The sequence below is a fragment of the Babylonia areolata genome, chromosome 20, assembly GCF_041734735.1.
Source record: "Babylonia areolata isolate BAREFJ2019XMU chromosome 20, ASM4173473v1, whole genome shotgun sequence".
Lineage (NCBI taxonomy): Eukaryota > Metazoa > Mollusca > Gastropoda > Neogastropoda > Buccinidae > Babylonia > Babylonia areolata.
The window spans coordinates 26108005-26118812 of record NC_134895.1 but is presented as its reverse complement, the minus strand read 5'-3'; the positions used below and the strand labels follow the sequence as shown (position 1 = coordinate 26118812).

The 10808-nt window shown below is 44.7% G+C and overlaps 1 protein-coding gene across 1 annotated transcript in view; it reads right to left on the bottom strand.

Annotated features, from left to right (window-relative positions):
• LOC143295342 (neurocalcin homolog) overlaps positions 1-10356 on the bottom strand; it is a 22590-nt gene extending 12234 nt beyond the window's left edge. Inside the window, exon 1 of the mRNA XM_076606989.1 lies at positions 9910-10356. Coding sequence (XP_076463104.1) covers positions 9910-9982 — 73 coding nt within the window. The 5' untranslated portion in view covers positions 9983-10356. The remainder of the gene's footprint in view (positions 1-9909) is intronic.
• Between the last annotated feature and the right edge of the window lie 452 nt (positions 10357-10808).

The window sequence follows — 10808 nt, the reverse complement described above, 5'->3', positions numbered from 1 at the left end:
TATTATACATGAACCGCTTCTTCTTCGGGATCCGGCTCTCACACTGTATTTGTGGCTGTCACAGGAACGAAAGGTAGCTATACTGAGATAAAGTTAGTCATCCCGATGACTGAGGCCCCCGTGTGCAGCATGTGCGTAGCGCAGGTAAAAGAACCCTCTTGTTCTTCTTGTCATTTAAGCAGTAATATACTGACAGAAGAGCATCACGAACTCACAGTGTATTCTGTTAATTCAGCAAAGCATAATGGTGTGGAGAGAGAGAGAGAGAGAGAGAGAGAGAGAGAGAGAGAGAGAGAGAGAGAGAGACTGTGTGCTGGAATAATTTATGAGTATCACTCTGTGACTGAAACGGTGCAGAAAGTATGCATACAGAAAAGTAAAAAAAAGCTGAATCGGCCAGAGACAAAGAACAACTTTTCTTCCTCTTCTTCTCCTTCTTCCTGAGCAGTGTGAAGAGTCGTTGGGGGCGCCACCCAGAACTGTTCGCCAGATTCCTCCAGATCTGTCGTCTGTTTGTCAGACAAAGCCTGGGTCTGTGCGTGGTTTAAAAAAAGGAGGAGAATGGCCACCCTAGGGGAAGCTAGCTAACACAAGACAGGAGAATGGCCACCCTAGGGGAAGCTAGCTAACACAAGACAGGAGAATGGCCACCCTAGGGGAAGCTAGCTAACACAAGACAGGAGAATGGCCACCCTAGGGGAAGCTAGCTAACACAAGACAGGAGAATGGCTACCCTAGGGGAAGCTAGCTAACACAAGACAGGAGAATGGCCACCCTAGGGGAAGCTAGCTAACACAAGACAGGAGAATGGCCACCCTAGGGGAAGCTAGCTAACACAAGACAGGAGAATGGCCACCCTAGGGGAAGCTAGCTAACACAAGACAGGAGAATGGCTACCCTAGGGGAAGCTAGCTAACACAAGACAGGAGAATGGCCACCCTAGGGGAAGCTAGCTAACACAAGACAGGAGAATGGCCACCCTAGGGGAAGCTAGCTAACACAAGACAGGAGAATGGCCACCCTAGGGGAAGCTAGCTAACACAAGACAGGAGAATGGCCACCCTAGGGGAAGCTAGCTAACACAAGACAGGAGAATGGCCACCCTAGGGGAAGCTAGCTAACACAAGACAGGAGAATGGCTATACCCGGGGGGTTGGTGGGGGGAGTCCTAACGTGTGCATGCTCACGTGCAGGTTCAACATATTTTTTTTAATTTCTCCTTTCCATTCAACACCACCTCAGCCCTTTTTTTTCTCCAAAAATAGAATACAACTTTTCACAGAATGAATATCAAACATAAATCTCAGGTTAGCAATCAGACCAATATCGTGTCTTTGAAATGGCCTTTCAACGGCAAACCATTTAACGGTAGTGCAAGACTGAAAGACCCGCTCAGCTCACCAGGTTGAAAGCTTTCTTAAGGTAAAATGACGCCGTCGACAAGAAGGGCTGTCTTTTTGTTCCCTGCTGTCCTGTGTTCGGTCTGTTAGGCTTTGCTTTTTTCCGGACTACCCCACGTTCTGGCATTTAGTGAAAAGCGTGGGATTTGCCAGAGAAAGCGTGAACGTTCCCTTTGCCATGCTTTCTCACAGTGTGTTGAATGGGTGGCGCTCTCAGTGTAGCGACATGCTGTCCCTGGGGAGAGCAGCCCGAATTTCACACAGAGAAATCTGTTGTGACAATAAAAAGAGTAATACAATAATACAATGCAATGCAAACAACGCATGGACAAATACAGCCCCTTATTTAAAAGAATAAAACTGAGTGACGTCAGGTGGTGACTGGGTGATCCACAGGACCACAATCACCGTTTTATTGGAGACCATTGAGAACAATGCATCACCAGGCCATGAACAAATCATACCGCGGTGGGGTGCCTATCTCATAGGTCAGGGCGACCCCCTTTGATTCACATTAATCCACATTCAATGGGAGGCTCTGTCACATGTTGAATGCCCCCTTCAAGTTTTCGCAACTGAACTCTCAACCCTCCCTGCCCCCCACCCCTATCCCCCAACGTTCCACCACCAGCCCCCCCTCCACACACACACACACACACACACACACACACACACACAACACATGAATTAAATCTCGAGTTTTCTGTAGAAAATGAGCTTTCCTTTAGTCTCAACTGACCCATGGCGAGACAGTCGTGTGTGCAAAAAATGAATGTTTCAATGTGCACCGTCAATAACTCATTCCTTCAGGAAGCAGCCTACACAAACATGTACAATTGATATATGATGATGGTGGCAGGTTCCGAGGATCATTGAGAAGAAGGTCCTGGGCGGCCAACACTCTGGTGCCACACGGCAAACCCTCTGGTGCCACACGGCAAACCCTGGTGCCACACGGCAAACCCTCTGGTGCCACACGGCAAACCCTCTGGTGCCACACGGCAAACCCTGGTGCCACACGGCAAACCCTGGTGCCACACGGCAAACCCTGGTGCCACACGGCAAACCCTCTGGTGCCACACGGCAAACCCTGGTGCCACACGGCAAACACTCTGGTGCCACACGGCAAACCCTGGTGCCACACGGCAAACACTCTGGTGCCACACGGCAAACACTCTGGTGCCACACGGCAAACCCTCTGGTGCCACACGGCAAACCCTGGTGCCACACGGCAAACCCTCTGGTGCCACACGGCAAACCCTCTGGTGCCACACGGCAAACCCTGGTGCCACACGGCAAACCCTGGTGCCACACGGCAAACCCTGGTGCCACACGGCAAACCCTGGTGCCACACGGCAAACCCTGGTGCCACACGGCAAACCCTGGTGCCACACGGCAAACCCTCTGGTGCCACACGGCAAACCCTCTGGTGCCACACGGCAAACCCTGGTGCCACACGGCAAACCCTCTGGTGCCACACGGCAAACCCTGGTGCCACACGGCAAACCCTCTGGTGCCACACGGCAAACCCTCTGGTGTGGCGCTGCAGTAGTGGCGACACTGTGCGTTCACTGGCTCGTGTTTTAATGGTTTATTTTACTATGCAGTTTGTTTCCACAAGATGTTTTGTGATTGTACTGAGTCTACTTTGGTGCGAGTGCTGTTGTTGTTTCTGCTTGTGTGTGGCTGCATTTCCCAGTCACGGTTGACAACAATGTCCGGGGTCTCCCGCCCCTCCATTACAACTTGGTGGACCTGCTTCTGCTTCTTGATTCTGAGGCAGCAATGATCAGGCCTCAGCTGGACTTACCTAAGAACCCTTGGACTGAGGCCTTACTACCTGCCAAGATGATTAATGTCGATCTTGTCCATGCTGACATCAAATCCCTTTTGCAGGAAAATTGTTCACTCATCTCCCCTCAGGATATACAACACCGGCCTCCACCAGATACTGGACAAGCATGCGGCCCCTCTCTCCACTCTCCTTGGTACTGACCGTCCCTCTGCTCCATGGATGACTGATGAACTGAGGGCCGCCAAGCGTCGGGAACGACAGGCTGAGCACGTCTGGCGCTCCAACAAACTGACAGTCTTCCGTGAGATCTATATCAAAGAGCCCAACACACTGAACGCCATGCAGACCACCGAAAAACTACTTTCAACTACAGACAAAAAAAGCTTACATCCTTAGTGGCATTCCTAGATCTGTCAGCAGCATTTGATACAACTGACCACCAAATTATCATCAACCGTTTTAGCACTACCTTTGGCATTCGATCTATTGCTTTAATTGTTTTCATCATGTCTTTCAAGCCGTCAGCTCTGCGTTGAAGTAAATCATACCACTTCTAAGGTTACCCCTCTTGTATTTGATGTCCCTCAGGGATCAGTTCTGGGACCTATTTTATTCACTTTATATACTCAGCCTTTGTCTGACATCATCAAAAGGCATTCCATAAAGGCATTACCATAAATATACTGATGAATTCACCTTCACCACTTTCACCTATCCCGTAGTCTTGTGGACCGTTGGGGCGCCACAGGTGATCTGGCAACCAGCATCCTCCAATCCTCTCGGTTTTCTGGCCTCCTGATTCTATCGCTCAACCTCAAGCCCGTACATTCTGGGATGTTGTCCTCCCATCTCTTCCTCTGTCTGCCTCTCCTTCTCCCTCCTTGCACTGTGTCCTGCAGGAATGTCTTGGCAAGCCCTGATGATCTCATGACGTGGCCATACCATTTGAGCTTGCGTCTCTTGACCAAGGTCAACAGGTCTTCGTAGGGCCCAGTGACTTGCCTGATTCTGTTTCGAACTTCTTCGTTCGTGATATGATCTTTGTAGGAGATGCCCAGGAGTCTTCGAAAGCATTTAATCTCAGTGGACTGTATTCTATTTTCTATTTCAGCAGGTCCACGATTCACATGCATGCAAGAGTATTGATGTCACCAGGGTACATATCAGTCTGATCTTTGAGCCGAGTGCAATGTTCCAGTCGTTCCAGATGTACCTCAGTTTTGTGAGCGCTGCTGTCGCCTGTGCAATCCTGGAGAGTACTTCGGGTTTGGATCCCTCATCTGTCACAATTGCTCCTAGGTATTTAAAGCTGTGGACAGTTTCTAGCTTCTGTCCATCCACTCTATGTCAGTGCTGATGCCATTGGTGTTGTTGGTCATCAGTTTGGTCTTCTCTGCACTGATCTGCATGCCGTAGGCTCTAAAGGTTTTATCAAGGTGGTCCACTAAGCTAGCTTGCTCCTCTTCTTTTCCTGCTTTTCCTGATACTGATGACACTGAGTTACAAAAAGCCGCTCCATCATCTGAACTCAAAACAGTCATTAATGAGACGGAAGCCTGTGTGGCTGATGTAAAGGTTGTGGATGGACAGAAATAAGCTTAACGAAGAGAAAACCGAGCTCTTAGCTGTAGGAGACCGAGCTCGTCTCAATGAAATTTTTTTTTAAAAAGGGGGGCGGGGGGGGGGGGGGGGGGGGGGGGGGGGGAAGGCCAGTCACTCTCGGCACTTCCACAGTTACATTTCAAACATCAGCTAAATACCTGTGGACATGCTGATCCGACCTTGACCATGGCTGACCGCATTTCATCCTTGTGTCGCTCATGCAGTTTCCACCTTCGCAGACTAGACGCAGTGAGACCATACGTAACAGAGAAAAACATGGCTCAGTTGGTTTCCTCTTTTGTCCTGTCCAGACGAGATTACTGCAATTCTACCTTAGGAAGTTTACCATTTTCCTCTCTTATTAGACTACAGAAAGTACAGAACAAGTTAAAAAAAGAAATCTGATCATGTCACACCTCTTTTGCATCAGTTACACTGGCTTCCTATAGAGTCCCGCATTCACTATAAACTAGCGACACTTGCCTTCAGACATTTTGATGAATCTCTTCCCCCGTATCTCCTCTGTACTGAAAACGTACGAACCATGCAGAACGCTAAGACACAGTTCTGAAAGGTTACTTAAAGTCCCAAGAACTAATTTGAAATGTGCAGGGGAAAGGTCTTTTAGGGCTCAAGTACCCCAAGTTTGGAATTCTTTGCCATCGTCTCTAAGAAATGCCCCTGATCCCCAGACCTTTAAGTCAGAACTGAAAACGCACCTTTTCCGCAAACATTTCTGTACTCAGTACAGTGGATAGTCCAAAGTCTGTTCGATACGCGGAGTTTTCTGCTAAATATATTTTAATACTTACGTTATCCTGTTTTAGTGCTGTTTATATATTCATTGTGTCTGGGCGCACGCGCGCGCGGGCATATGTGTGTGTGTGTGTGTGTGTGTGTGTGTGTGCGCGCGCGCATGTGTGTGTGTGTTTATGAAAAGTGTGAATTATGGAATGTATTTCATTTTAATCTAAGCATTATTTACTTGATGTTTTTATTGTTTGGCGGATCATGCTTTTTTATTCGTTCTGTGAACGCATTGGATTGAGCTGTTGTTTTGTTTTTATGTTATGTTTATATCTGGCTCGATGATGTAAGGCGCTTTGAGCAGCATTTGTACTGGATATTGCGCCATAGAAAAGTTATGAATTATTATTATTATTTTAATACAAGAGAGTATACGCATGTGCATTTGACAGTTGTGTATGTTCACCCACGTGCGAATCCAAGTGAAGTTGTGAACTCAATCGCCAGCCATTTGCACGACCTGGCACCTGATTCGTTGAAAACTTTAACTGGTGTCTTTAACCACTGCATTCTTAATATAAAAAAAAAAAAAAAAAACAGATTCGAATTTTTACAAGCATGTATCTGTACCAACACGCAAGGACAAGACTATTGACCTAGTTTATTCTAACGAGCGGGACTGTTACACATCTCTTCAGCTGCCATCCCATGGAGGCTCGGATCACAACTTGGTGCACATGTTACCACACTACAGACCCTTTGGTAAACGGCAAGTGCCTGTGACGAGAACAGTTCGCTGTTGGTCTGTTGACGCCGTTGAGACTTTGAGGGGCTGTCTCGATAGCACGGACTGGAATGTGTTTGTGGATGCAGCAAAAGATGTGTGCGAACTGACAGACACTGTGACAGAATACATAAAATTTTGTGAGAACTGTGTTGTTCCAAGTAAAGAAATTAAAATGTTCCCCAATAACAAAACAAGGATTACAAGAAAGATTAAAGCAACACTTGAGTTGAAGAAAAGAGCTTTTTTTTTTTTAACACAAAGATGAAATAAAAGAGGTATAGAAAAGGGTTAAAACAAAATTAAAGAATAGTAAAGGAGATTATAAACGCAAAATAGAGGCTAAATTAATCGTTAATAACATGAATAGGGTTTCGGAATGGATGAACTTGATGAGTGGCTACAAAGCAAGAAAGGGAGAAATAAGAATCAATAACATTATGTTCAGCTGAGGAAGCAGACAAACTGAATGCATCTTGCGCACGATTTGACTGTCACGATTTGACTGTCACGATTTCAGTGACAACAGAAAAGAGCTGACTGACTTCCTGACCATGATCTCCTCAGATCAACAGGGGGAGGGAAAAGTTGTCTCTGAGGACGACGTTCTCAAACAACTGAAAAGAGTGAAAAGAAACAAAGCAGCTGGTCCGGATGGTATAAAAACTAACACCCTCAGACACTATGCAGAACAACTTTATAGAATTTTGACTATCATATTTAACCAGTCTCCGTCCCAGTGTAAGATTCCCTCCCTTTGGAAAACATCTTGTGTTGTCCCTGTCCTCAAGAAAACACAAGTGAAGTGCATGAATGACCTCCGCCCTGTGGCTCTAACATCTGCCGTTAGGAAGAAATTTAGGGAGCTGTATTGATTCACTTGCAGGGATTCGTGAAGGATGTTCTAGACCCATTACAGTTTGCATACAGGAGAAACAGAAATGTTGTTGACGCCTTGGCGTTTGTTCTGAATAAGGCATGAACATTTAGACAAGCCTGGTACATGTATACGTTTGGTGTTTTTTTACTTCTCAAGTGCTTTTGATACTATTCAGCCTCACCTTTTAGCAAAGAAACTTTTACAGATGAAAGTTGATTCTCCGACTGTTTTATGGATTTTAGACTACTTATCTAATAAACCCAAGTTTGTTAGAATCAAAGACTCTGTCTCCAGTATTTTGTACACCAATAACCTAGGGTACAGTGCTGTCACCTTTCTTTTATCTCTGTATACAGCCGACTGTAGAAATAGTACATAATCCTGTCCATTCGTCAAGTTCGCTGACGATTCAGCACTGACAGGACTTTTAACTGATGACAATGAGACAAATTGCAGACAGGAAATCGACAGTTTTACTGCTTGGTACGACGAGAACTTCCTAGACTTAAATGTTACCAAAACAAAAGAACTCATTATTGATTTTAGGAAGACGAAACCGAGAATCAATGAAATTGTCATCAAGAGATTGTATTGTCGTAGAAAATTAAGATCTTTTAATGTATACAACCAGATATTACAAATGTTTTATCATTCTGTTTTTTTCTAGTGTTTTGTTTTTATGGTTCTGTGTGTTAGGGCGGGAATGTGACAAAACAAGACAAAGTCTAACTTGACAAACTTAATAGAAAAGCGGGCGGGGTGGTGGGCAGGTAACAGGATAGTTTTGACGAGTTTTATCTAAAAAAAAAGATAGCAAATTGATTTTACACAATCTTAAATGACGAAACTCACACCCTTTTCTCTGATTTCAACAGCAAACGGGTTGATAGAAGCGGTAGGTTTCGAGCACCATTTCTTCTTTTATCCCCACAGCAATCCGTGCACAGAACCTTGACAGGCAGCACACACACTACTGACATATCCATGGTGCCATTATTTGCGCTGTGTGTGTGTGTGTGTGTGTGTGTACGTGTGCGCGCGCGTTGGTGGGGTCGGGGGGGAGAGTGTGGGTGTGGGCGTGGGTGTGTTTAAAATAAAACTGGTTTATTCACATATGAAAGTGGAAGTATTAGTTATATAACACATTTTCCTGGTAATTGCTTGTCAAGATTTTACAATAATCTGGATGTTTTACACAATTTGTTCAGTATCATGATCTAACTATTATGTTTTTTGTTGTTGTTTTTATGCTAATGTACGTGCTGTTCTAAAACATGTCTATTTTCTATTGATTTAAGACAAAACAAAACAAACAAAAGAAATCTCACACTTGACAATTTATAATATCTCTACAGAAGCATAACTTATTCTGAAAACCTGTTACTGCATATACATTTATTTTATAAGCACTGTGTGTGTCTGTGTGTGTCTGTGTGTGTGTCTCTGTGTGTGTGTGTGTGTGTGTTTAAAATGAAACTGGTATATTTGTATGAAAGTAGAAATCTTTGTTAAAGAATACCTTTTAACATGTTTTACTGGTAGTTGCGTGTCACGATTTTACAAAAAAGATGTTTTACATGATTCGTTCAATATCATGATTTAACTCATGTTGTTTCATATTAATCATGTTATTTTATGTTAATGTACGTGCTGTTTTAGATCGTGTCTTTTTTCTCTTTTGTGTGTGTGTGGCTGTGTCTGTCTGTGTGTCTGTGTGTTGCCAATGAACATTTTATGAAGCTATTATTGATGCAAAACCTATTGTGAAAATATGTTTCTTAATATACATGTTATTTCGTAAGCACTGCATGTGTGAATGTGTGTGCGTATGTATGTATGTATGTATGTATATATATATATCTATCTCTCTCTCACTCACTCACTCTCTCTCTCTCTCTCTCTCTCTCTATATATATATATATATATGTATATATATATATATATATATTGTGTGTGTGTGTGTGGAGGGGAGGGTGATTAGGGGTGTGTGTGGAAATGAAGCCGCTGTCGTGTATTGCTTGCTGGTGTGTGTATTTTGCTTTTGATACATAGCTTTTCGATTTTTGGGTCCAACCTTTGTCAAGTTGTGTGTGTGCATGTACTGGACTTGGATATGAGCTGGAATGTTGTTTTGGGTGAGTGACGAGCCTGTGGATTTGCAATTCATTTCCAAATGTATGCCTGTTTTGGAGTACATAATCCCTGTTTCAGTGCCCGCATTATCTGTTTGTGTCTGTATGTCCTGTTACAGTGTTCGTAACTCCTGTTTTAGTGTCCGTAATTCCTCAGTGTTTTCAGTCGTACATGTTTTAGTGTCCGCAATTCCCATTTTAGTGTCCGTAATTCCCGTTTTAGTGTCTTTTTTTCCCGTTTTAGTGTTCGTTATTCCTTTTAGAGTCCTTGATTTCTGTGTTAGTCTCCATAATCCCTGTTATAGTGTCTGCAGTTCCTGTTTTAATGTTCGTAATTCCTGTTGTAGAGTCCGTAATTCTTGTTTTTGTGTCCAAGATTCCTGTTTTCGTGTCTGTTTTAGTGTCCGTAATTTTTGTTTTAGTGTCCGTAATTCCTGCACACACAGAGAGGCAGACGCGCACACTCTCTCTCTCTCTCTCTCTCTCTCTCTCTCTCTCACACACACACACACACACACTAACACACACTAACACACACACACACACAGAGAACAAACAAGAAAACTTACTTTCCTGCTGAGAACCAGGCTTGGTTATGGAAACAGACTTCCTCCGACACAGGCAACACAGAGCAGCACCCATAGGTTCGAACCATGAATCAAGGAAAACCCTACTGCTGCTGGAAGACTGCTGCCCACTAAACTGAGACGTCGTCGCGTGGCGAACGTGTCGGGAAGTCTTGGATCGTATGCCTTGCAGCTGACGGCCAATGGTGAATGAAACGTCAGGTCTTCTTCAGTCTGGCGTGGAGTTGCTTTTGTGAACAAGCTATCTTCCTTCTTCCGCTCCTCCTTCTCACCCTCCTTCTACTCGATTTCTTCTTTTTCCCTTCTTTTGTTGTTGTTAGGCTAATGTAGAGTTAAGAGTTGTTGAGCTGTTCCTTGGCAGTGCATCGAAATCATGTTTACTACATGCCCGCGCGCACGCACACGCACACACACACGCACACACACACACACACACACACACACACACACACAGAGTCACACACACAAATATAGGTAGATAAAGTAATAGATATTGGTTATTTCTCTGTATCCGTTTTCCCTTTTTATAGCTGTGGCGCTTTGAAGAGCTGTTGAAAGCAGCAGACAAAAGGTGTGAGTGGGCACAGGAACAAACAGAAAACGCCGTGGGTTCCTGTGTCAATGTGACGGCGCAAGCATGTTCACGTGCCTTTCGAGGTCAGTGTGCCCGTTTCCCATGTCTGTCTGTTTGTCTGTCTGTATCTGCCTCTATGTGTGTGAGGTGGCGGCGGCGGTGGTGGTGGTGTTGGTCATAGTGTGTGTGTATGTGTGTGTCTGTCTGTCTGTCGGTTTGACCCTATGAAACTAACTGTCGTTCTGTCTCACTGTCTGTCTGTTTCTATATGCCTGGCCCTCCCTCCCCTCCTCCCGCCCTCCCTCCC